Source organism: Python bivittatus, unplaced genomic scaffold (genome assembly GCF_059951505.1).
Source record: "Python bivittatus isolate LINGU-HERP-01145 unplaced genomic scaffold, Pbiv_v1 ctg000730_np1212, whole genome shotgun sequence".
In the NCBI taxonomy this organism is placed as follows: Eukaryota; Metazoa; Chordata; class Lepidosauria; order Squamata; family Pythonidae; genus Python; species Python bivittatus.
The window spans coordinates 1,582,178-1,609,057 of NW_028277109.1; the positions used below are offsets into that span (position 1 = coordinate 1,582,178).

General features: G+C 58.6%; 1 protein-coding gene across 1 annotated transcript in view; it reads right to left on the bottom strand.

Moving 5' to 3' along the window:
- The window catches only part of SND1 (staphylococcal nuclease and tudor domain containing 1), a 135,504-nt gene that overhangs the window by 61,420 nt on the left and 47,204 nt on the right, over positions 1-26,880 (bottom strand). The window contains exons 11-14 of the mRNA XM_088129042.1: positions 16,002-16,091; positions 5,563-5,663; positions 4,142-4,252; positions 2,161-2,233 (exon numbers count right to left, since the gene is read on the bottom strand). Of these exons, the coding sequence (XP_087985168.1) occupies positions 2,161-2,233; positions 4,142-4,252; positions 5,563-5,663; positions 16,002-16,091 (375 nt within the window). The remainder of the gene's footprint in view (positions 1-2,160; positions 2,234-4,141; positions 4,253-5,562; positions 5,664-16,001; positions 16,092-26,880) is intronic.

Sequence of the window (26,880 nt, forward strand, 5' to 3'; positions counted from 1 at the left end):
CTGGTGCATCACACGAGGAAAAGGCACTTGCCATGGGCTAGTGATCTGCTTGCCAGGAAAGGGAGGAGTGGCCTGACCTCCTCTCCCGGCTGGAAGTCTCGCAGCGTGGCTTGCCGATTCCAACGTAATTTTTGGCACACCAGAGACGGCCACGGGTTCTCCAGAGTCAGATCCCTCATCCGGTCCAGAGCTTCTCACATTTGCAGGATTTCACAGAGAGTTTTGGCAAAATTTTCCAAACCATCCAAAGGGGGCCCCCGACCTGCTGGCCACATGGCAGGTTAAGGGGGGAGCATCGTTACAGAGGCCTGAGGTCCTCCTCATCAGCACAGGTAACAATGGGAGCCATCTATCCCAGTCCGAAACAGATTTTCCCAGGATCCTTTTAAGATCAGCATTGTTCCCCTCGGGTGGGGGGCACATTCCTTCCTTGTTGAGGAGGTCCGTCCCTGGGCAAGGGAGGCTTCTTCAGCGCCCCCAGGACCAAGGCAACCCTTTCAAGGGCCGAGGCCTCCGCGGAGCCTGTTGCAAACTGCCAGAATCAATCTCTGCCCGCTCACGTCCTCCTAAGGGGCCCACTTTGTGCATGGCTATTCAGCAGAAAGGGGCACCCCCACAGGCAACGGGACCAGGGGGACCATTTTCAGAGCTCCACACAACAGGCACAGATTCCCGGTTCTCCCTTACTGGAAAGAGCAGGAAATTAAAGGTGGGCTCAGGCCCCAAACTCCCTGCCGGCTGCCCCATGAGGTAGACTGGACCAGGAAATCAATGGGAAGACCAGAATTACGCTTGACTGAGATTGGCTTTAATCAAAGAAACTTGCAAGTCCGATTGCGCTGGCCTCCCGCCCCCCCCCCCCCAATACCCATGAGAGTAAAGGAGGCGTCTGCCTGAGGTGCTTCTGCACGTGTTCTGCTTGCTTGGGACGTGAGGCATGTTTCACCCCTTGTCACCTCGGGAACAGTTCTCCAACATCCGCACCCAACATCAAGGACGCCTCCTTTACCCTCTATACCACCAAGGCTGCAGCTCCTTGGTAGTATAGAGGGAAAGGCAGAGATAAGGAGCAACTTCAGCAGCAGAGCACTAAGGAACACAGGCTTGGGGATCCCACCATCTGTGCCAGCTGTACCTCTGGCAGCCCCCAGATCCTAGTCCTGAGAAGGCGGCGGCGGCAGTGGCGGTACACATAGGCCCATCCTGCTAAGCACTGGCTGCAGGTCAGGGAATGCCATGGCTCCTTCGATGCTGATGGCTCAGGGGCAGCCGTGGAGACGTGCCAGCGCCTCTTGCACGACCAGCACAATGCCCTTACGCTGGTCCGGGAGCCAGAACACGGGGGAGTGGAGGTCCAGGGCAGGCATGCCAGAAGACCCCTCCCCACCCAACAAGCGCTCAGGAAGAGCAGCAGAGAGCTGTAGCAGCAGCAGCAGCAGCAGCAGCAGCAGCAGCAGCAGCAGCAGCAGCAGCAGCAGCAGCTCCCAAGAGGACCCAGCCTTGCCAGGCAACCGGTTCAGCTACTAAGGACGGGCACCAGAACAAGCGGGCCAGCGAGGGAGACTGAAGGGAGCATTTCAGTGAAGAGGGAAGGAAGAGGACAGCCAGTTCTGCCAGGGGGCTGCTAAGGCCCCTCCTCTCCTCTCCTCCCCTTCCCTCGCACAGAAGGAGGTCATCCAAGACCACCGCCTGCCACACGCACAGGCGAAGAGGCAATTAGCATCCCAAACACATTTCCAAAGTCCTGCCAAGAGCAGGCGGGAGACGCCCCTCGAAAAGGCTCGTGCCGAAGAAGACGGTGAAACCGCAAAGGGCCGAACTGGCCGAGGGAGGCCAAGGCTGTGCTCCCATTGACCCCAACATCTCAAGTCTCAGCGAGGCCAAGAAGGCGACCGCTTTCTCCCCCTCCAGCGGCTGAGCCATCGGCTACCCCCTTTCACAAAGGGCACCAAGGGGGGCTATTGGCATGAGAACGCCTGGCTCTTCCCAAGCAAGGGGGGGAAGGAGTTGCTTCCCCCGGACAACCAATGCTCTGGGTCCTTCCTGGGATGGACAGAAGCAGCAGGGAGGAGGAGACCCAGACATTCCCAGACTCCACACGGATCCGCGCACCGATCGGCCAGGCCCAAGTCAGCTTTTGCCCCCAAGAGTCCTGCTTACCCCAGAGATGTCGGCCACTCGGTGGATTGGGACTTCCTTCTTGCTGTGCAGGCCTTTGCCGTTCTTTATCGCACTGTTGGGGGAAAAGGAAGGGTCAGGAGCACCCAGGAGCCCCCGCAGTGCCTGCCCAGAGGGAGAGGAGAAGGCCAGGGCCTCTGGCTGCTCTCCAGCCCCAGAGCTCCCCATTAAGTGAGCCAGCACCCCCTCCTTCCAAGGGACGGTCATGGTGGGTGGCCTCTTGGGAACCCACAGATCTTCTGGTCCCCTGCAGCTGTGGCCCTAGGGGGCCAAACCCTTAGGGGTCCATCTTCTGGGGTCACAAGAGGGCTCTCGTTGCATGCTGGGGAGAAAGCATCAGCTGGGATGCATCCAAGTGCTCAAGAGGCACCGACTTCCATGGAGGGCCAGACAGAAGGCCCCTCCTGGCAGGAAGCTCTGGAGGGGGGCAGGGGCAGCAACCCCCAGGAGCCCAAAGCCCCACATTAAGGAGCCTGATTTGGAGTGGGGGGGGCGGGGCAGACACCCATAATGTGGGAAAGACCTTGGAAGAACGGGCCCAAAGGCGCTGCCTAGGGAACTGTTAGATAACAGGGAACACAGCCCACAGCTGGCAGCTGGCTAGTGGGTGGGGCAAGAAGCTTAGAAGGACCCTCCCTAATTTCTTAGGCTGTAAAGGAGATGGGGTGGGGGGAGATTTGTACTTTCAGACTTGCAAGATTCTGTCAATGTACTTTTACAATAAAGTAGAATTAGCTCATCCGGTCATGTTTCCTGTCTGGTCTGCCCTCGTAAGGCTGACAACGCCTCACCCACGGAGTCAGAGAAGAGCCAACATGTTTCCAGGAGTCGGGGTTCTGTGCTGTATCGCAGCCCACCAACCCTCCCTGGCAGGGCACTGCCACCTCCTCTGGGAGCAGCAGAGACCCTGAAGCCCCCTGGAAAGGCAGGGGATACACGCCACCTTGCTTCCAAGGAATGCAGGATTGCTCCCCAGTGAGGGAAAGGAGTTCTACGGAGGCCACCTACTTGGACGGAAAGCGACAGCCCCCGTGTTCCCAGCCCCAGGTCCCTGCCCAAGGCTCAGGTGTGCCACAGGCCTCTTCATCTCTGAGTACCTTCTGTGAAGCAGGGAGGCTGCCCCTTTCAGGCAGCCTTTATATGGGCAGATCGCCAGCCTGCTTTCACACACACACACCCTTTCCGCAGGCTTTGGACGAAGCTCTTCTTTCCTCCTGCCCCCTCCGAGCCTGACTTTTAATGCACTCTTGCTGGGCTGCTGAAAGGCCCACAAGCGCTGTTTCTTCTGCCAGCCCAAGCCGAGGTAGCTCAAGGACTCTGGGGCCCTGAGAGCTAGACAGTTGCAGAAAGGAAGCGGGAGAGCCCTGGGCAGGCTTTCCAGGACAAACAGAAAAGGCTTCACCGGGCCATGGTGAAACTGGACCCAAACTGGAATGGGGGGCTGGGGGACACAGCTCTCTCTTGGAGCCTGGCACCAGCTGACCACAAGCAGCCTGCATGCTCCGGACAGCTCCCCCGTTTCTGCCCCAAGAGAGAAACGTTCCCCATTGTAGCTCTACACGCCAGGAAGAATCTTACGCTAGTGCAAAAGGGGTGATGGCTAGAGGGTTTCATAAACGAAGGGTTTCGTTTCTTTCTCTTCTGGCTTATTTCTTCCCCAAGATCTGACAACAACCAGCAGCATCCAAAATCAAACATTTGAAGGCGCCTGGAGGCTGCTGGGGGGCCCTTTACCCCATCTTTCCCCTAACCCCCTCCAACTGGACCAGCCTTTCCACCTCCCCTCCATGCTGGTCCCAAGCAATCGAGCAAGGCTTGGAAGGGCCTCAGTGGGGAGCTGAGAATCTGAACACAAAGCAAGAGGTTTCCCCTCCTTGCCCTACAACTCTGCCCCCACCCCTCCCAATGCAAGTCTGGCCCTGCGGCAGAAGCCCACCCACCGCAGCCCTCTCCCACAGCTCACCGGGCCTCGGCAGCCAGCAGCTCATCGTAGTGGGAGGAGCGCTGGTCATCGTCCTGGCGGTATCGAATGACGGTGGCCAGCCCCTTGCTGACCAGTGCTTCTGCAATGTTGCTGCAAGGGACCGAGAACAGCAGTTAGCCACAAAGGGCCGGGTAGGGGGTCTCCTTTGTGGGCCGGGCAGGTGATGCCCTCCTTCCCGCCCCACTGAGAGCTCCAATGCAAGGCCTCTGCCCACGAGTCCGAGCCGAGGCCTGATGCCCTGCCCCTTCATCCAGCAGAGGGCAGGACTCCAAGCGGCTTCAAAGCACCAACTTCTCCCTCGCCTGGGCTGTGGGAATGGACAAGGGACAGAGTGCCAGTGTGCCTAAGACGAGGGTGCCCCGGCTGGCCTTCCAGGGCGGCACAGCCAATAAGAATCAGGATTAGCTGCTCTGTAAAGGGGCTCAGCCCCACCTCCAAACCCTTCCAATCTTTTTTCAGGCAAACCTTCCTTGGGGTCTTTGAAACCAACCCCAAAGCCAGCACTCAAGGAAGACACGTGTGGCTTTCTCAGCCACCCACAGCTGAAGCAGGCTGGGGCCGGCTTCTAGCCATGGCCCCAAAGGACTTCCCCTGCTCAGGCCTGCAGCTGGCCTGCCACTGCCTGGGCAGCTTCCGGATGTCAAGAGGGCCTCCTGGCTGGGCACTGCTCCCGCTTCAGCAACACGAAAGGCAGGAGGCGCAAGCAGGGCTGCTCCACAGAGCTCAAAGTAGGCTGGGCCAAGACGGGGGGGGGGCAAGCATCGAGGACAGGCAGAGGTGGAAAGGCACAAAAGGCAGCAGCCCCTTCCTCATCCAGGCTGTGGCTGTGGCCGTGGCGGCTGCGCCCTCCCCCTGCCCAGGACTTGGGCCACAGGGGAACCAGGAGAGGCGAGGCAGGATGGGACCACTAGGGCCCCCATCCAAAGGAACACGAGGCCAGCAGCCGAGGCCCCGGACGTCCAAGCGGAGCCCCACAGTGCGTGCTCCGCTCCCCTCCCTGCTCTACAGCCACAAGCAGGCTGTGCTCAGCGCTTCGGCAGAGCGGGCAGGAGCCAGCCCACCCGGGGGTGGGACACCTTCTGCCTCCTGGCTCAAGCATGGGACTCCTGGCTTCCTGTGTGACTGGCCAGGCTAGCAGCCGGCTGAGGCGTTAACCCAGCCACGGCCCAAACAGGACATTCAGCTGCTGGGCTGCAACTGAATTCTGCTCCGTGGGACCCGAAGCCCCTGGGGCCCTCACAGGACGCACGAAAGCGTTGAGCTGCATATTGGGTCCCTGCAGGGGGACCTTCCAGGAGCAGAGGAGGCGCTGCTGGGCTGAAGCAGGCCCTTCTGCCTGGACTGCTGTCACCCCGTGTTCCTGCGGGTGGCCCTTGATTCCCAAGGGCCCAGACACTCACATGCCGCCAATGGTGACTGTGGCGCAGGTGCGTTCTGAGAAGGCAGGAACCGTGTCGGTGGCCCCGCTGGCCGGCCGGATGTAGTCAACAGTGATGTTCACCTGGAAGGAAGGCAGGAAGACTTAGGCCGCAGAAACAAACAAGCAAATGAAGACCGCCCGGCGACCGCCAGGGCGCAGCAGCCGCGCGCAGGGGACCAGAGCACCTCCCACGAGGGAGGCAGGCCTGCTCTGCCTGAAGCGCCGCTCAGCAACCCCTGCATGCAGGAAGGGGGTCTCGCCTGGGGAGACGGCCTCCTCTCGCTTGGCTGCAACAGGGCCTGCCTCCCTTGACACAGAGCGGCCCCCCCAATAAATGCAAGTGGGGGGCACTTATAAAACAGAACAGCCTAAGAAACCTCCAGGGAGTATGAAGGAGGGTGCCGTAATTCCCAGGCAGCCTCTTGCTGGCTGGGTGAGAAGCCTCCCACCCCTCCATAACACGAGCAGCCCCCTGCCGCTCAGCTGCCCAGGAAGGCCCTTCGCTCCCCACTGGCCTTGCTCAGTTGGCAGCTCTGCTCGTCCCATGCCTGGCCAATCCTTCCACCCCCACGTGGGCATCACAGCCTTCCCAGCCTGGCATGGAGCCGAGCACCCGCATCCCGCCAGTTCTAGCCCTGGAAAAAGGTCAGGGACACTGCGGCAAACGCTGCAGCTCAGAAACGGTGCCAACGGCCTTCAGGTCATCCACGCTATCTGGCGTCTGGCCGAGAGGAAGCAGGCTTCTGCCTGCCAGCTGGAGACGCAGCAGCCCCCCTACTGGGAGGCCCGGAACCCCAAGAAGCAAACCCGCTGCCCGCCGCCTGCAGGGAAATAAGCCGCACGCGTTTCTACGTTACGCTGACAACCTGGCCTCAGGGCAGGGGCCGCTAGCCCCCCGTCCGGATCAGACTCGAAGCAGAGGCCTCCGGTGGGTGGGCCCTAACTCTGAAATGTGCCCTGGGCCCTTCCGAGGCCCTGCCACAGAAAGGGGCCGGAGGGGCTGGCTGTGCTCTGTCGACGCTGCTTCCTGGGTGGTCCAGAGCGGCAGACCGTTAAGTCCCCCTGGACCCGGGGAGCAAGCACCCCACTGCCGAACCAGGAGAGGCCACTATGCCTCCATCCACCCAGGACCATCCTGTGCGACAGGCCAGTCCCCCGTCCCCAGCACCTTCCAAGCCCCCTGAGTCCCCACCCCCCACCCCAGAAAGCCAAATGAGAAACGGTCCCAAGGGAAAGGGCTTCACCCCACCCCAGTGAACGGCAGGCACAGAGCAGCCCCGCTGTGGAGGAAGATCTGGCAGCAATTGCTGCCCTCCGCACCGGAACTCGGACATTTCCCTCGGATGCGTTTACGCCGCTGATTTAGGAACGCAGCTTCCTCCTTCAAACCGGGGAAGGACGAGGCAGCGCAGAAATGGAAGGGGCTGCAGACAGGGCCGTCCAGCGTCAGGCCTGGTCGTCAAGCCGGGCCTTCCTGCGACCCCCCAGAGGGAGGGTCTTAGCCCGCCCGGAGTTGTGGCAGTTACGAGGAAAACTGAAACTGCCATCCATAAACGCCCCTCTATGTATCATTAACGCCGGAGGACGGGCCAACGGACCGCCGAGCGTGGCTGGCCCACCTCCAAGATTTGCAGCAGGCCAGCTGACTCGAGCCGGGTCTGGGTTCGAGAGGCAGCCCCAACATGGCAGACGGAGCTGGAGGCAGCAAACGGCACCCAGCTCACAAGACTGGTGGCTTGTTTACAGGCCTGGCTTTGAAACGAGCCCCGAAATGCACGGAGGAGCAACGTTCCTGCAGGCGGATCACTCGCACACCCGCGCCAGCATCGGATCGTGTTCCAATTCAGGGTACGAGTTAAGATAACCCCTTGAGGTGAAACTCTTGTCATAACCAGCACGCAGAGAGAAAAGACAGCCATTATTCTGACAGGCAGGTTAAATTCAAATATTTTGCACACCACAAAAACTGCCAGAATGAACTGCTGGAAAGACAGCCCTGTTCCGCAGGACGCCCGTCCTTCTGCACCCAGCACCGCATGGCCCTACGGCAAAGCCGAGCTGGCTCCCAGCTGCAGCAGCTCTGCTGCTCCGTCAGTCCTGGATTCGGAGGCCTTGGGAGGTACCCTTCACCCTGCTAACACCCTTGACCTCTGATATGCAAAAAAGTCCTGAAAAACAGAGGAAATCTCCCCAATGGAGCCTTAGCTGGCACCATGTGACTCGTGGCCTGTTTCCCTGCAGCAGAGCCCAACTGGGCTCTCCCGCAGCCGCAGCCTCACCGCGCTTGGCAGGAACAGGCCTCCGCTCGGCCGCCCATGGTTTGGGAGCAGCCCGGCCTCTGGCAGCTCAAGCTGTCCCTGGCTGGGTGTCCTAGCACACCCCCACCCCAAGAGAGCCCAGGGCTGGCCCTCGGCAAAGGGCAGGAAGGGGCAGAGCACAGGGGATTCTTCACCCACGCAGGGCACACAGCCCGACGCCTGCAGACTCTGCCTCCCTCACCCTGCTGATGCCAGGGGCTGCGCCATGCTTGCCGTTCCTGGCAGGCGGCCGCGGACCACGCCGAGACCAGTCGCTTTGTACCTCTGCTACAACTTTAGGGACAAGCAAGAACATCTGCCGACAGCCCAGGCACGAACCAACGACACATGGAAAAGCAAGGACTTCCAACAGGAGGAGGGTGCCCCAGCGTCAAGCTGACTCACCCACCGACCTGCAAGCCAGGCCTGAAGCAAAATTGTATCCCAGCCCCACAGGCCATCTGAGGGATCCCAAGCCCAGCCCCACGCCGGCTGCCTGGGAACAGCCCGGAGCTCCCAGGCCTGTCACCAAGCAGCCGCTGCCCGAAGCCAGCGGGAGGCATCACAGGGAGCAGGTGTGGCCCTGCCCAGAGAGGGCATCTGCCCAGCCCCCAAAGGGCATCTGCCCAGGGACTCTCCCCTCCGTCCCAGATGCAGGACGGGGCAAGAAGCCTTTGTTCTCTGGCGGGAGGAGGAGGAGGAGGAGGAGGAGGAGGAGGAGGAGAGCCCAAGCCCACACCTGCCCACCACTCGCTCTCTGGATCAGGACCTGAGATAGCCGGGCAAACGTGGGAGCCTGGCCATCTCCTGGGGGCCCACTCCACTGGGGAGGCCAAAAGGAAGCCTACTGCCATGGGACCCCGGGCATTTCCTTTCTCAGGCGAGCCAGGTCTGGCTGGCCTCATCCTAAGCCCAAACTATAGTTCCGGGTCAGCGTGTGAGGTGAATCCAGCCAATTCTGGCTTATTCAGGAAGCGTGGTTATTCGAAGCTTGCCTTGCTCCCGGAAACAGAGCAGCCCCAACCGCTAACCACAGCTTAAATACTTATGCTGAACGTTAATGTGTTTGGTTTCTGTTTAAGTCCTAGAAACCATATTCCAAATGTCTAAATTATTCTATTGTTATCTCGCCTTTTTTATATGTAACCCAAGGCAGCGAACGTACCTAACCCTCCTGCCTCCCGTGTTCCCCACCACAACCGCCCTGTGAGGTGGGCTGGGCTGTAGGGAGAGGCTGCCCAAAGTCACCCGGCCGGCTTCCGTGCCTGAGGGCGGAGGAAACTCTCGGTCTCCTGGCTTCTAGCCCAGCGCCTTCACCGCTAGCCAAACTGGCTCTCAAATCTGCCTTGCTGGGTTGTATATAAGGGAGCCATTCTTGCTTGAACTTGGATAAACTTGTGTTACGGATCCAAACTGCCAATTTCCCCATTACAGCATACTCTCCCATTTCGGTCTTCCAGCCTGATAGAGCTGGACGGATTTTAACAAGCGGATTCCTTCTCAAGGGGAAGCCTGCAAAAGATCAGACTCCTTAGCAAACAGCAGAGCGAGAGACCTTCGTCAACACCACTTTCAAAGGATGCCCAGACCCAGCTCTGACCCAGGGTGGAGGACCTCTCTTCTCCTTGCCACAACCACACAAGAGCGGGAGATGAAGAAGGGAAGCGAAAGATGGGGGTACACAAGCCCTCCCCTACCAGGCCAGGAAAAAAGGCCAATGCAGGGCTGCTGGAGCACACTGGGGACGCATGCACATCGCCACCATCTGCCATTACTTAATCTAGGTAAGCGTGGAGACCGATGCTCAGGATAAGAAGCCTGAACAGCTCGACAAGGGAGCCCGACACGTAAACCGAGTGACAGCCAACTGCTGATCGTGCCAGAGGCAGCACCAGTGCTCAGGTCCAACCCAGCTGAAGGAGCCTTCATCCTTTTCCCCCGCAGCGTGCCTCCGAGTCAAAGAGAGATCGCCTCTTCCTTGTGCCCTGAAACCAACCCTCATCCCCAGACGGGAAGCCACCTCGCCAGAACGACCATGAGGGCCTCCTGCACGGCCATCCCAGCAGGCCTAAGAACACGACTCCTCTAGGACCTCTCCTTCGGCGCACCCGGTTCCTGGCACCGTCAGATTCCCCTTCAGAACAAGGACGCGAGGCACACCGGGGCAGCCCTCAGGCACGGTTCCAGTGCAAGGGCACGTGACTGTTGCTAGCAGAAACGAAAAGAAGAGAGGCTTCCAGAGCCTCCAAATTCCTCGGCAATGAGTCCCAATGAAGAGGCAGGACAGACATTTGCACCCGATGGCCTTCCGTGACTCCCGGCGGTTCGGAGGCAACTGGGCGAGGCAGCGGCATCTCCTTCGTGGTTTGATCTGACTCCTCCGCCCGCAAAGCATGCAAGCAAGACGCAGGAGGGACTTTGGAATGGCTTTCCAACCATCGCAGAGACGGAGAAAGCAAAGCCTGCAGCCGGCTTGTCGCCAGGCCCCCTCAAAGCCCAAGCGCCTCGGGCAGTCTCCCCCTTTCCCCATTCCAGGGGCTCCAAGGGACCTGAGGAAACAACTGGTGTGCTCCTCAGCCTCCAAAGAAGCCCCACCGCAAGTGAGCAGGAGTGTTTTGGAGCTACCCCCTCCCCCACAAATAAAGATGTCCAGGATGTCTCCATCTTAAGAATTCGTTGCTCCTCTTTTCCAGATGCTGCCCTTCTTCAGATGCACTGGGGGGAGGCTGCCTCTGTGTTCCCCCACCCCGCTGCTGATGGTCTGGGGCCAGGTATCATCGATAGGCTGATGAGACACAATTACAGATCTCGACCCCAGGCCAGCCAAGCAATGCTGTCCAAGTCCTGACCCAGTGCCCGGAGGGAGAGCAGCCTCGAGCTCAATCCTGCCAAGATTGAACGTCTGTGGATATTAAGGCCCCTCGATCTAGCGATTTCCCATCTTCCGTCTTGCTTGGGCTCGCACTTCCGTGCGCGAGACTGGGGTCCTGTTGGACTTACAGCTCCTGCTGGAGGAGGCCTGTAGAGTTTTTCACAGGTCCACCTTGTGTGCCAGATGGACCGGGAGGCTTTTCAGACAGTCGCTCATGCCTTGGTCACCTCTAAATTGGATTACTGCAATGCGCTCTGCATGGGGCTGCCCTTGAAGACTACCCAGAGGATGTAACTGGTCCAGAATGAGGCGACACAGGCAGTGATGGGTGTGTTGCAATATGCGCACGTGTCCCTGGTGCTCCATGAGCTGACCTGGTTACAAGTTGGCTTCTGGGTGCAATTCAAGATGCTGGTTATCCCCTATAAAGCCCTGCATGGCCTGGAGTCCGGCTACTTGAAGGGCCACTTGTCTCCGCATGCCTCTGCCTATCTGGTGAGATCAGGTAGCGCGGAGGCATTCTGCAGCCCCTTGACCGATTGAACAATGTCACCTCGCGGAGCCAGGTGGTGGGCCTTCTTGGTGGCAGCTCCCGTCCTCTGGAACAACACTCCCCTAGAGATCTGCACTGCTGCCCCCCGCCCCCCACGGGCTTTCTGCAAACTGTAAGCACTCGCTTGTTTTCCCAGGCTTTGGGGTAGGATGCTGCTTGCACCCCCCTGGATTTTGGTTTGATTTCTGCTACGGACTTGCACCTTTTTTTGATAATAGGTTGTTCTCTTCTGACTGTACATGCCCCAGCATCCTTGAGTCGCTGGTCTGAAACTGAATTAAATGAATAAATAAAGTCCCAAGGCCTGGGCAGCCGTGGCTGAGCAGAGATGCGCCTCCGCGCACAGATTCAAAGTTCCCACCCAAGAGCCCGGCAACTGCTACCGGAGAAATCCAACCAGAAGGAAAGGCAGGCTGCCTGGCGGGTGAGGACAACCCTCACCGAATCCGCGCTGCGCAGGGAAGGTGCTGCAGAACAAAAGTAGAAGGAAGAAAAAACCAAGACTGGGGAAAAACCCGCTTGTTCAGTGGCAAGCCCAACCCCCCTTCTCCCCCCTTTGCCAACTGTCAGAGTTTGCAGGCGGCCAGAAACACACCGATAATGGCCTGTCAGCGGAAACAAACTCTGTCTATGCCCGAGCGGGCAGAGGCAGGAGCAGCCGGAACGGGGAGCTCTTCTAGGAGGTGCACAGCAGCGGCAGCTGTGCCTCCCCTCAGCTGCCCCTCTTCCCTTGGAGCAAAGCCGTCTTCCCAGGAGGGGCCAGGCTTCCCTGGCACGCCAGTGGCGGGATGGGGGGAGATAAAGCTCACTTCGGCTCGCAGCTTCTGCATTCCCTCTGCAAGGAGCCTGGGCACCTGTCTGTTCTTTCTCCTTCCCTTCTCTCTCCCTGTGCCAAATCCAGGACCTGTTTGGGGGGCGGGGATTGTATCCCTCTGGCCGGGAAGTCCAGCTGCTGTTACATCCACCGGCTCTAACGGCAGGACATCTCCCAGCCTCCCTGGTCAGGGGCAAGGCTAGCCAGAACTGCTGAGCAACGTGTGTGGGGGGGTCCCACTCTTGCAGCGCGGCCTCTGCGTTCCAGCAAGGGGGGCTGCTGGCGGCTTCCCCAGGGCCTCTAGGAGCAGGGAGGGGCGGAACTGCCCAGGCCTTGCACTTACGGAGGACAGAGGAGTCGCCTGCCCTGGGAAGGGGCTCTGCTGCCCCCGTCTGACAAGAGACAGGCTCTCCCCCCACCAGGAGGGGCAGGCAAAACCTGGCAAGGGGGAACAGGCAACTGCCCAGCCTCCTCCCCAGCCTCGGGCACAGCAATCCCTGGCTGCAGGCAGCGGCTTTCCAGCCACCCTGTCGGAGCCCGGCCAACCGAGGTGGGATGCTAAGCCGTGCTCTCTGCGGGCGCCGCACCCGGGGGCAGGGGCTGCAAAATCCGACTGCCCTGGACAAACGTGTTTCAGCCTTTGGTGGGATCCAGCAAAACCCTTCTGCCTACTTTTCCTGCAGACTGCTTTCCTTCTGGGGCCCTCTGGGGGCTACGGAGGGAGGGAGGGAAGGGCAGGCAAACGGCATGACGTAAATAAAGGGAAGGAAAGGAAAAGGAAAGAAAGCGAGGTGGCCGTCCTCAGAGGCAGCGGGCAGGAAGCTGCCCAACCCGGGATGCCTCCTTCACTCCCCCGGAGCCATGAGCAGTGCTTCTCCCCTTGCCTGGATCGCAAGGCATAGCAGCTGCAGCCGGGAAGGCAGCCCCCCCACCACCGTCGCCGCGCTCCCCTGCCAAAGAGAAGAGGAGGCCAGAGGTGGCTCCGAGCAATTACCCCAGTGGGAACCTGGCCAGGACGCCAGCCTCGGCTGCCAAGCGCGTCCCAGGCACCGCCACCAGCACGTCCGAGAGTCACGCCCCTGCCTGCCGGCCCCCCACTCCTGCGGCTGCACAGGGCTCCCTTGGGCGAGCCAAGCGCGAGGACACGGCCTCCCCCTGGCCGCTGCCCAAGCGACTGGCCTCAGCCGTGGCCTCAGAGCCCCAGCCAGATCCAAGCGAGGGGGAAGGCGTCCAGAAGGCCCCCTCGACCAGGCCAGCTCCTCTGAAGCCAAGGGGCTGGGAGGCCTCCCTCCAGGAGCAGCAGCTGCAGCCAGCAGCAAAGGCCAGGCAGGGGAGTGAAGGCAGGCCCAGGAGCAGGGAAGCCGGGGGGGCTGCTCCCCTCAAACCTGGTCAACGCAGGAGATTCAGGAAGGGCGGGGGGCCCCGATGGCTGCCCAAGCAGGACTGCGGGGCACGGAGGCTCTCCGGGTCGTCAGTACAGGCTCGAGGACAGCAGGCGGGTGCACATGGGAGAGCCGGAAAGCAAGGGCACGGTGGCGACCAGGGCCGAGTGCCAGCTGCCCCTGCCGAGCGAGGGATGCTGCGGAGCCCAGACCAGAGAGGGAGTGCTCCTGTCCCCCGGCTCGGTGGGACAGAGCAGCGCCACCCTCCAGCCGCCAGCCCTCAGAGGCGAGCCACCCCCAAACGCCTCTCGATCCACTTCCAGGGCTGCTCTTGACCTCGCTGGGTGGCAAAGGGGGGGCCAGCAGCTCAGCCTGCCCCCCCGCAAACGGCCTTGGCTCAGCCTGTCACTTCCGATCAGGCGGTAGCTCCGCCCAGGGGCTCTTTTGATCATTAGCACAAAGGACTTTTTTATCACTTGGCTCAATCCAATTAATCTGAAGTGAAAAACGTGGCGCTGACAAAAGACATTTGGACAAAGCCACTTCGCCCAGCGAGGGCCACGAAGCCGCACAGCCAGAGACAAGGCTGGCCAGCGGCTCCAATGCCTGGAGGGCCACCCGCGGGCAAAAGCAGGCTCTCTTTGGGCTGGGGCTGGGTGCCCTTTGGAGCCAGGCCGAGACAGCCGACCAGAAGGCCACAGCAAAGGGCACGAAGCAGATGCCGGGAGGAGCCCGGGACAAGGAGGCCCGGCCTAGCCCAGCCATCTGCCAGATCGGCAGCAGAAGCATCGTCGACAACGGGTCTGGTCAAATCTTAGAGGCAGGCAGATGTTCTTGCCAAGAGACCCCCCCGACTCCTCCCCAGGCAGATGCACGCGTGGAAGAGCACAGATCCTCTCCCGGCCTCTAAGCCTCACAGCCAATCCGGGAAAGGGCTGCCATTTTAAATCAGCCGGTCACTCCTGATGCCGGTGCCTTTTTCCTCCCGTCCCCCCCGTTCCCCTTGGGTCATTTCTCCCAGGCCAAAGGCCTAAGAGCGGGTGCCTGCTGTGGACTGGCACACCTGGCTGCTGCTGGGGGTACTCCTCCCACTGAAAAACAAGAAAGGGATTCCTCACAGCACCACCAAGGACGCCAAGAGTTGCTAAAGGGTTGCTAAAGGATCCCGCTTGGGTGTTGCGTGGACAGAAAGGTAGACAGACGGGCCAGCTTCAGAAGGGGACGGCTGCCACGGGGGCAGGGAGGCAGGGCAGCAACGTTCACCTACGGCAAAGCCTAGACAGCAACCTCAAAATGCCCCTATGATGGGTCAAGAACACGCAAGGGGAAACAGACCATGTGGCCCAGCAGGAGAGGGCAGGAGCTCACGTGGGGAAGGAGGAGGGGCACTGCAAGGCAGTGAGTGCCCTCCTCATTCAAGCACAGCTGCCTGAGCATCTGTCTGCGCCTGTGTTCCCTCCCCGCTCGCAAGCAACTCAGGGAGGTGAGAGCTGCCCGCAACTGGCTCGTGGCTCTCCTGTGAAGACGGAAGAGAGAATTTCCAGGGCTTGCCCCAGCAGTCAAATTCTGTAACCGCCATGACTTTTGCAAATGGACTTGCAAATTTACTCCACTCGTGCTTCCGCTTTTGAGTTCAAGGGGATGCAGCCACTTGTCACATCCTGAAACCCCCTCCCCCCCCCTCACAAGCGCGCACACGCACACACACACACACACACAAACCCTCTCTGAACCCTCCTGAGATCCCCAGGGCAAAGGATAGGAGAAGAGCCAATTCAACTGGGCCAGGAAGCCCTACAGGGAAGCAAGGAGCAAGGTGCCACCACCTATTTGGGGCCAGGGCCTCCCCTTCTCCATTACACAACGTGTGTCCATCCCTCCTCCCAAGACAGACTGTGGGAAAGGAGTAAAGCTGGGTCAGGGAGCAAGTCAACAGGCTCCTAGGAGGTCAATTAGGAGCATGCTCCAGGCCCCACAAAGGAGCAACTGGGGGGCGGGGACCGCTTTGCTCCAGCTGAGGAACAAGGTGGCTGCTGTTAGAGAAGGTCACAGACCGAGCACCAGGTCGAGGGCAGGCCTGCTCCCAGCTCTGGGCACTCACCTGCGCGCAAACACGCAGGAGTGCTAAGCCCCCAGCTGGCAGGCAGTTAATGAGGAGGGGCAGAAGCGCCAAGGAAGGCCGTTCCTCTCCCCCCAGGCCCCCCGCCAGCAACAGCACCCAGGGCTTGAAACAGGGATGTGTGACATCACCTTGCTCCAGATTGGTGTGGTGGGGGGGCGCCTGCAGCGGAAGGAGAGAGATTTCCCAGGCCCGGACAGCCTCAGAAAGCAGCACTACTTCTCAGCGAGGCCCACGCGCCCCCTTCCTCTCCCTGAGTGGTCCCACGGCAAAAACGGGGCAGGAAGATGACCGCCACGCAGGGCTCCCTGGCAGAGCTACTCCCGCCTGACCTTGGTGCCCCCAGCCCCCCCTCTGCCCTCACTGGACTGGCGCAGCTCACCTTCTTCCCAATCAGCTTCTTGCGCAGGAACTCCCGGGCCTCGAACATGTACGGGATGTCGTAGAGAGGGCGGAGTTTTCGGTTCTTGTCCTGGGGAAATGAGAGGGGGGGTCAGCAGCACGATCTCCATACAGCCCAGGGCCCGGGCACTGCGTAGTGCTCCAACTCCAGTCCACCTGCACGCCTGCTTGGCACCCGGCCTTCCTCCTCACCTTGTAATCAGCGAGCTTCTCTTCCAAGCTGCCTTCCTCGCTGCCCCTCCCTCGGCCCCCCTCCTCTTCCCGGTCCTCCCTCCTCGAGCCCCTCTCCTTCTTCCCAGGAAGCTCCTGCTGGAAGTCTGCCAGCAGCACACAGAAGACCCATCTGAGCTGAAGCCACCACCAGTTCCACCGTGCCCCTGCCACGGGTCAGCCCACTCCTTCCGTTTGCCACCCGCCAGCCTTGGCACTTGGCACTGCTATGAAGAAAGAGTGGGAGATCTGGACCACCCCTGCCCGGCCCCCTGAGCACCCAGAACGAACAGTTCCTGGCAGGACAGGCTCCAGCCACAGGTGTCCCAGGCTCCCTTGCAGGGACAGGCCCCTGAGGCTGAGCCACGACTTGAGCAGCGCTCTCCAGCTCACCCATGAAGGCTGCCCTTTGATTGTGGAGGGCCAGCCGCCCCAGCTGCGTACACACCCCCTCGCCCACCTGCCAGCTGATAAAGCAGGGGGCCAGAGTAAAGAGGGAGCGTTTGTACAAAACAATTCATCCCACTGTGTTTCAACAGTCTCTTTTTAAAACATGCCCCTGAACATTGTTGGCTGAAACAAAGATGGGAGGGCCAAAATCTGCACAGGAGTTGAAAACAGCCCTTTCCATTTCAGTGGGTGGACAACCCGGGAGCGCTGGATTTCATCTGATCTGGCCTCACTGAGCTTTCAGGCACTACCAAAATAATGCATTAGATATTTATACAGGCTTCTAGAAACCCAAAAGATTCAATAGGCAAACTTATAGGAGAACAAAGACCTCCTGGGCACTCTAGAAAGCAAGTGGACTGGAGAGGACCATAGGACTTGCCCCTCTGTTTTGGAAACAGAGATGGGCACTGACATCTTAGAAGAAACACAGCTTCACCCCAGAATCATTGTGGAGGAAGGCAATACTAGACACACAAGGGAATTTTAGAAACATGCTGTCTTCCCCAGATGAAGAATGGAGGCTTGGTGGAAACCAAAAGTCATAGTTTTCTTCTAGAGAGCAAGATTTTGAAACAATAAAAATGTCTTTTTTAATGAGAGGGCTGAAATAGATCACCTTTCCTCAGAATGGCTGAGGATTATAGGTTGTCCTCATTTAGCGATCACAATTGGGACCGGCAACTCAGTTGTTAAGCAAAGGAGTCACTAAGTGAAACAGAGACTGAGCTTACAATCTTATTTCAGCTTTTCTTTGATTTACAGACCTGCGAAGCTTGTAAATGCAAGGATTGATCACAAGGTTACTTTTTCATCACTGTCATAATTGTGAACGGTCGCTAAACAAGGTAGTTGCTAAACAAGGGCTACCTGTAGTTAAACCACTAGGACAGAAATACAGCTAGGAGATTATGCATTCAGGTCAGGAGATAAAGTCCTCAGCATGGCTAATTAGCAGGTCCAAGAATATAAAAAGCAATGCAATGTTGCTAAAAAGAAATGCAAGATGACATTAAGAAAGGCAAAAAGGGATTTTGAGGATCATCTTGCTAATGTCAAAATGCACAATAAAACCTATTTTAAATCCTTCAGAAACAGGAAATGGAGACGGTGAGTCTATTAGATAACCCAAGAAGAGGTGAGATAGAAAGAGATCGCAGTATCATAGAGACGGTGCATTGTTTTGTGTGGGCCTTTCAAGCCAAAGCCCTCTCTATCAGCGTCATGCTCCAGCTCAGCTTGGCCGCCACGCTCTTTGCAGCTCTCCCCAGTGGGGGAACGCCTATCAAATCCGCCTCCCCCGGGGCTGCCCAAAAGCCCAACAGGGGCGCTGCCTGGCCCCATCATAGCACAGAGGGTCCGGCCAGACTCCTCTCAGGCAGCTCCTCCAAGACGGCCCTGGAGAGCAGCTCCTACGTCCTCCCACCAATCCTGCTGCTAAAGGGTTCTGCTGACAAGCTCCTTAGTTCGCTGCATAAGCAGCCTGACCTGAAAACCTTGCTGGTAACACGCCAACGGCTGGGCAGCCATCTAGCAAAACTACAATGGAACGCAAAGCGTACTGGAAGGAGGAGAACCAACTGAGTGCCAAAAGCTATTCCCTGGCATCTGGACGTCCTTGAAGGGACTCTCTCTGTTATCTCCAACACACAGCGCTGGACTCTGCTCTGAAAAAGCTTTCACACAAGATTAAGCCTCCATTTGCAGAAGTCTCATCTGAAAGGGGACTCTCCAGAGACCGCTCTGCTGTTCAACTGCATTTCAAGCTGCAAAGCGGGGAGGCTGAAGGCTTCCTGTCTTGGCACTAGTGCCAAGTTGAAAAATGGGCTGAAGCAGCAGATGGAGTGCTTCAAGACACCCAGATCAGGATCCACGTGGCCCCAGTGCCCCGGCTCCTGCGGTAGATTCTGGAGCCCTAGTTGAAGGCAGGCTCCTGGCCCTCACAGCCCTCGAGGAAGAAAGCTCTGGAGAACCACCTTCTTGGAGGGCAGGAGCGGCCAGGGTGCAGCAAGGCGCATACTTCCCTACTGACTGAAGCAGTCCCAATGGTGGGCACGCAGCAGCAGCTCAATTGCCGGAGTGAGCAAGCAGGGCCAGAGACTTGCTCCAGCACAGCCCTTCAAGCCAGGATCCCGCCCCCTCCGTCAGCTTCCTCAAACTATAGCGAGATGGGTCCCCAAAGGGACGCTCGGCCCCCTTCCAGGACCGAAGCAGCAAAGCAGAGAGCCGGCACGAGAAGGCAGACGCTTCATTTGCCGGGCAGGGGGGCTTCTCCAACGCCTTCTGCCGCAAAGGCCAAGCGCTCCCCTTAGGAAGAGAGGCTGCCTGCAAAGAACGATATGTGCCAGGCAGGTAATTAAAAGGTTCAAAATCAAGTCTACGTGGATGGAGTCTCACACACCAACTCATATCTCTACATGCAAATTGATAAATAATTTCACAGACGATAAAGCCACTCAATTAATCTTCCACCCAAGTCACACCAAATAAAATCAATTAATTTGCATCTTGTTCCCGCTTTATCCCACACTGGTAGCTACTCTTCAATTACAATTAACTGACTGTATTAGTTGTGCTAAAGTGACAAAATGTACAAAAGAAGAACACCTCTTCACACACACAAGTGAAGAGAACATGTTTTCCACCAGGGTGGAGTTCCAGAATCTGACGGGGTGTAAATCCCAAAGGAGCCTGCCAGAGGAAAAGCTGGGTATAAATCCACCGAATGCATAATTAAAATAAATACTGGGCTCGCCCAGATTAATTTTCCAACAAGTCTTGCTTTTCTTTCACTGATTCATTCATTATCTTTTACTTATTTATTTATTAAGTGGATTTATATGGCTGTTCATCTCAAAAATACGATTCTGGGTGGCTCGCAACAGATTAAACATAATAATAGAAGGGTGGAGACCTCGAGGGCTGCTCCCAGCGCCCACGCCCCGGGACGCATCCTGGTCTTCAACGCTGTACGAAAGGCAGGCGGGGCTGGGGCCGGGGCTGGGGCCAGTGTAACCCTGGGGGCCGCAGAGGCCCAGAGGGAGCTGCCGTCGCGAGAGAAAAAGCACAGGGGACGTGCTTTGATCGAGGAGACCCGAAGCATTCTCCTCCCGCCGGATCCAGTGGGAGGGGCGGAAACAATGGCGGGGAGGCGGCCCCACAAATAACCCACCCCATGCCTTGGAGGGCTTAAGGGATGACAACCTGGGAGTCACTGGAGTGTAACGCGGGTGCACGGAGACGCACCCTGACTGCCCACGTCGCTGCGTTCTGGACCGGCTACAGCTTCCAGAGGGTCTTCCAGGGCGCGTTGCAGTAATCTACTCAGGAGGGGACTGAGGCACGAGGAACTGTGAGCAGAGCCTCCTCGTCCAGGAAGGAGCGCAACTGGTGCACAAAATAAAGTTGCGCGAAAGCCCTTCTGGCCCTACCTGCCGCCCGCTCCTCCAACAGGACCCTGAAATTGCGCACCGGTTCTGTCTGGGGCGCGCAGCCCCCTCCAGAACCACAGACAGAGCCGGGGGGCCTTGGCAGGGCTGAGCCGAAGCCCGTCCTTCCCCACCCACGTGGGGCCGGCCCACGCGGAGACGTGCAGCTGGGTGTCCTCAGCAACCTGGCGAAGCCTCGCCCAGCAGCTTCATGCAGGCGCCAAGCAGGAGTGGGAGAGAGGTGGGCCTGTAAGGAAGAGGACCTAGACCGAGACGCTGGCCGAAGGGGCTGAAACATTTTTAAGGCCAGACAACATTGGGAACCAACTAACGCAGTCCCCTCCCTAATTCCCTGAAGGAGGAGCAGGGGGAGCAGGAACCGCACGATCAGACTTGCAAGATCCTGATTTGCAATAGCTTTACAATAAAAGTAGTCCTGACCTACATGGCGCTGGTCCCCTAGCCTGGTCTACCTTAAAGGGCTGACCTCAACTCACAGGTGACCAAGCTAACAGTTCCAAGAACCCATCCAAGAGGATCAACCCACCCCCCGATAACCAGGCCGACCTGAGCCTCGGCCGCCTCGGCCACCGATCCTGTCTCGAGGCCAGAGCCCAGCTGGGAACCTTCTCAAACAAACGCCTGGGACGCTCCTTGCAGCAGCCCTGAAGGAAACCCTCCGGCTCAGCCCTCCCTCGCAGGAGGAACCGGTCCCTCTCTACAAGGCCACCTGGCTGACGCAGCGAGCAGAGACGTGCTGACGTTTTGCTGCCCCTTACGGCCACAAGACAGGCCTTACCAGCAGCTCTAACGCCTGCTCCAACTCATTCCTCATTGCCTCTACAGGTAGTCCTCAGCTAACAATGGTAATTAGGACCAGCAACTCCATCGCAAAGCGAAGCAGTCATAAAGCGCAACGTCATGTGATCAAGCCGACTTACAATGGCAGTTGCGGCAGTACCCACCGTTAGGTGAATCCTGCGCAGTCACAGCATCCCACCGTCATGGGATCACCACTTGTGACCTCCTGCTGACTTCCCCATTGACTTTCCTTGTTGGAAGCCAGCAGGGAAGGTCGCAAGTGGCAATCACGTGACCACGGGACGCTGCGACTCTCATAATCGTGAGCCAGTTGCAAACACTGAATCGCAATTACATGACAGTGGGGATGCTGCAATGGCCACAATACGAGGACCCGTCATAAGTCAGTGCCATTGCCACTGCACACTCTGTTCCTCTATTAATTCAGTCCCAAATAAGAAGTCCACGTAGAGGCCGCAATGCCAGCTGAATGGTGGGAGGCCTGCGCCTGGGAAGAAACCCGCCCACCAAACCACATGGAGCTGCTGAACGTAGTGTGGGCTGGGTGGGAGCAGGTCTTCCCACCTCCCGCGCATTGGTCTGCTAGCTAGGAAGAAGGAAGGCCCCCTCTCTAATCGACCTACTCGTCTCCACGCACTGCCAAAGCAGCGGGGAGAAGGAGTTGTTCCAGACAAAGTCCTTTCGGCTCCTGGATGCCCTGTGGGGGGCGGGGGGCATTTGCCAGCTAAAATACCTCAGATACTGAACCAATGAACCCAGGGAGGAGAAAAAGAACCAGCCTGTCAGCAGATGGCTCTTTGATCTCTTGCGCACTTACAAGCAAGGAAGCCAGGGGCGGGACCTGAACCCATGCCCGGGGGGGGGCACAAGGCTGCCCTGAGGCCAGGCACAAAGTGAGCTTCGTGGAAACGCACTCTCAGCCGAGCACCAAGTAGCAGGAAGGCCAGGCTTCCTCAGAGCTGCCCCACGATCCTTTGCAGGCACCGGAAAAGCCACCCGTCCTGGGGGGCTCCGGCTGCCCCTTGCCTGGGTGGTTCCGTCCAAATCAAAGCCACGTCCGGCGGCTGCAATTCTGCAGAGGAGGAGGTTGCAAGGAGCTGCAGGGGACCTCCCCCCATTCTCTTTGGGGACCAGAGGGACACGCAGCTCCTCCTGGGACCACAGGCGCACCTTTCCAGCACTCACAGCCGCCCCGGTGGGGCTCCACCCGGGCTAAAAGATGGCATTGCTCCCCTCTGCCAGGAAGGGGACGGAAGCGCTTTTCTTCCTGAGCTGCTGCCAGAAGAATTTATGCCCGCGCGTCTGAGTGCCCATCAAGCAAAGCAATCAATCCAGTTCCCGAGCCACTCTGAGTTATGCTACTGCGAGGCGTCAGGCCTTCCCCTCTGATGCGTCTCCTTGGCTTGTCAACTGCTGCATCTCCCCAGCCCGCTCCATCTTAAATCACCCAGCTGGCACATGTTTATCCCCCACGCCAAGAGACGTCGCAGGCCATGCTGAAAAGCAAACTGAACTTCCCTTCCTTGGAGACGGCAACGCAGCTCCCGCTTCAGCCCACCTGGGCACCCAGCAAGCAGGGCTGAGAGCGGAGGAGGGCAGGACCGCCACCAGCTGGGCCACCCTGCTGCTCTCCTCATCCACCAGCCCCCCCCGAAAGCCTGTCTGGTCCCCAGGATCCGCTCAGCCACGTGCCGCCTCCCCAGGGCCAGAGAGGTCTCAGATGGGCCTCCGCCCAGCCCCTTTCCCCAGCAGCCCCAAGCCGATCCTCTTTAACCATCCCCTTGACACACAGGAATTCTGCTCATGGAACAAAACGCCCCCTCGCTCTTGCAAACCCCTCCACCGCCTTTGCAGTCCTGCCCCACGGCCTCACCGTTTCATCCTAATGATCTTGCCAGGCGCGGGATACCGTAGATTCTCATTTGCGTACGTCTATGAAAAGGGACCCCAACCACTCCCTCCTCAGGCTGTCTGTGCCTCCCACATGGTCCATAAACCAACTGTTGCTTCCCCACAATGGGTCCCAGTCTCTGGCTCAAGCATACCCCTAACAAATTCTGCCCCATGGCCATTCTCTCTTCTCTGTTCTTGACCCCTCTTCCGATGCAAAAGCAGCGCCTCTCCACCCACCGCAAGCAGGTCCGGGGAAGGCTTTGGCCACTGGGCCGCTAGTGCCGTCGGGTGAGGCAGAGGGTGGATATTTCAGAAAGGATGCTACCTGGGCAAACATCGCCCTGTTTCCCAGGCAGAGTTCTCGTTCCCCTGTCCCTGAAAGGGCTGGTAAATGGAAAACTGAACCTTAAAGCAATCTCAGCAATTAATTTTACAGGTGATGCATTCCACATCAATCAGCACATAAATAAACCCAGTGTTAAAATCCACGGTCCATTAATTATTTGCTGCTTTTCAGTCAATCTGTTTTAACCGACTGAGCTAACCTAAGGGGCTGCGAGCGGAAACAGGCCCCAGCACTTCTCCCGGGGCGGGACTTGGAAAAACCCGATGAAGCCCCTGAGATTCAGAAGACATTTGATTCCAGCGTGAGCACGGACCACTTTCACAAGAGGAGGCCCATAAGGTAGCAACCCTGGCTCCGGGGTCCTCGGGGAATTCCCCTCCCAGGCTTCCTGGCAGAAGGAAGACCCGGCAGTCAGGAGCGCTCCTGAGCACCAGCGGGGCCTTGTCATCACTACAAGGGGGGGACGTGTAAATCCCTGACGGACAAGAGCCCCCAGGCGATTGGGGGCTATGCCCTTTCTAAAAGCAAGCAGTCGCAGCTGACGTGAGGCTGCAGCAGTTTTCCATTGCAGACCGTCGCCCCCCCGCCCTGTCCTCCCTGGCAGTCAGGCGTCCTGCGTCTTCTCTGCTCCAGAGCATGCTTTACAAGGCATGCTTATTGGGGGCATGGAAGAGGTCCAGGTGGTTAAATTGACCCCCGTGACTCTCGGCCTCCCTTTAAACCCTGCATCATTCAGACATTAGGAGTCTGCTTGGAATGGCTCCCCTGGGGGGTCCCAGCTGATTTCCTACATCTATGTATTTGCCAGTCTCCACAAGGCCTTCGCGCTCCTTGAGAGCAGCGAGATTCGTGCAACTGCAGAGTAAAAAGATCTGCCAGAAGCCGGGGGGGGGGCGGCGGGGGGAGGCAGCTTTCTCCTAAGAGAGCAGACCAGAGAAGGGGCCCTGCAGCCTCCAGCCCCTTGGCAGCCCCCAAAGGGAGCAGGAGCCTAGAGAGAGGCTTCTGGGCCCCGGGAACACGAAGCCAGCGAGCTAAGGGGCTCCCTGCGATCTCTGGAGGGCACACCCCGGAAGCTGCAGCAGGATCCACGTGGAAAAGCCCAGCACCGGTGGCCCTCCTCCCAAGCAGAGTCCGGCCCTCTGCCACCCGCTGCTCAAGCGCAGGAGGGGCTGAGCACCCAGCCTCAGCTGGGTGACGCCCGTCTTCCAGCCCAGGAGAGGTCCCTGCGAACAGGAATCACCACCGCGCCCAGGAGCCCAGGCAGCCTCTTGGCAGTGCAGGAGCCTCAGGTTCCTCATCTGTAAAATGGGCCACTGCAAAAAACCAGTGATACACCACAGAAAGTTGTGTGCTAGCCTGACACGCACACACCCCAACCAAGCAGAGCAGCATCTGCTGGGCTTTCTGCCCTCCTGAAGTGGCATCCAAGACTGACAGGCAGTTCCTACTTTTATACACAAGCTAATTAGGCGGCTTGTTAGCTGTTAAATAATTAGCATAACAAATCAACTCCAAGTGACATTGGAACCAGGCATAACTCAAGATTAAGAGGTAAAATGATTGGAGTCTCTCCTTGCCTCTCACCATCCCTGGGGGACGGTGTGTGTGTGTGAGAGTGAGTGAGTGAGTGAGTGAGTGAGTGAGTGAGTGAGTGTGTGTGTGTGTGTGTGCATCCTCCTCCGATGCAGGATTTATGCTTGCTGCTCTCCTCCTTCCCACAGAGGCAGAGCAAAGGAGGGAGGCAGCCACCTTCCACCTTGCAGGGGTGACCCCCCCCAGGGCTGGCTGGGCAGGAGACGGGGCAGAGATGGGATGGTCCTCACAGCAATCAGCCTGCGGGGCAGAGGTAAGCCCCCCCCAACTCCTGAAGCTGGAGCTTACCTGACCCCTGGGCACCTCTGGGACGCCTCCTACCCCAGCACAGCCTGCATCCCCCAAGGAGGCTGTCTGCCCAAGCCTCCCTGCAGACGGCCTCGCCCGCCCACGGCAGCCCCTCAGCAATTAGCCCTAATGGACAGCCTTGTCCAACCCCTCCTTGAAAGCCCACCCCCCTCTGATCTCTCCTGGCAGGCCTTCTCCCCAGCAAAGCACCTCAGCTGGATCCGGGCACTCCATGCCCACTGCCGCCTTCAGCCGTTAAGCGCTCGCTCTTGCAAGACGCCCATCTCAGCGTGTCACCAACGCTCTTTGCCAAGAACTTCCACGCGGAGCCACAGGGGCTGCCCCAAGGTCTCCAGCCACAGAGGGTGAAGTGCTCCCTCCTGGCCTGCAGCCCTGGGAGGATCCTGCCCGCATCTTTCGCCTCCACTGGGTTTAGAGAAATGTCTGTGTCCTGTTTAGGACTCCTTCTCCTTTTGTCTTGGTCCTCTTTTTTTATCGCGACTGTGAAATCCAGTCTGGCATTTCAGCATTAATACTGCCGTAGGCAGGTTCTCGTATTCCTCAGTCTAACCTACGAAAATAAACAGTGGATAACCAGAGAGGAACATGGAAGAGGAGCCCAAAGGCCCCCCCGCGCCCAGGTGTTGCAGCTGCCCGAGTCAGCCGGCTCGGTGAGCCTCTGGCAAGCAAGGAAGCCGAGCCCATGCGGCCTTGCCTTCTCCTGCCCTGCTCGCTGGGAGCCATCGGCCGGACCCGTCACCAAACAGCCTGTGCTTTCTCTGAAGAGCAGCTGTGCTGTGTCAGAACACGTGGCCAGCAAAAGGCGACTGGAGAGCAGGACCTTCTGCGGGGCCCGACCTTCCACAGAACAGCCTCACGCAACCGACAGGTAGATCGAGACACCCACCCCCTCACCTAAACTGGAGGAAAAGGAAAGGAACGTCCGGAAGTGCTCTGGATGCTGACGGTTAGAACTCACCTGGTGCCCCTCTAGGTCCCTGGACTACAATTCCAACGCTCCTCACCACTGGCCAAGCTACCTGGAACTGATGGGAACCGAAAACCAACACAACTAGAAGGTACCAGATGCCTGCCAACAAGGGGGATTGGGCACCCCACAGGGGGAATCCACTGCCAGATGTCCTCAGCCAAGGGCAGCAGGGTTAGGTCCACTTGCGACGAGGCTCTGCCTCTCGGCAGGGAAAGCCAGAAGCTCCAGGGCGGCGCGGCAGGGACCCGCCCTGGTAGGAGAGCGGGCGCGGAGATCTCGGCGTCTTCGGGAACCCCCCGCTGCATGGGGGCCAGCAGCACGATGCCGCTGCTGAAAAGGCCCATCCGAGCGTCGGCCGCCTGAACGGAAGCCCTGCATCCGGATCACCGGAGGGCCAACGTCCACCGCACTGCCCTCGGAACGCCACGCCCGCCCTTAAAAGGAACCCAGGAGGCAGCGGAGGGTTTAGAGGAGAAGCGCCAAAGAGGTTATGGGAGGGATCTTGGAGGTCATCAAGTCCAACCCCTGCCCAGGGCGGGAACCCTCAAGCCATTGCAGACAAATGGCCATTCAACCTTTGCTTGAAAACTTCCAGTGATGAAACCCCCATGACTTCAGGAGGCAGGCATAGCTCTCAAACCCTTATTTCAAATTTGGCTCTCTCTTTCTCTAACACTATTTATTGCTTCTTGTCCTATCCTCAAGACCTGGAGCACCTGGAAACTAAGTCAGAAGAACAGATAAGGAAATGGGCATGTTTAGCTTGCAAAAGAGAACTTCAGAGGAGACAGGATACTACAATTACCTGATAGATTATTATATGCAAGAAGGACCTGTT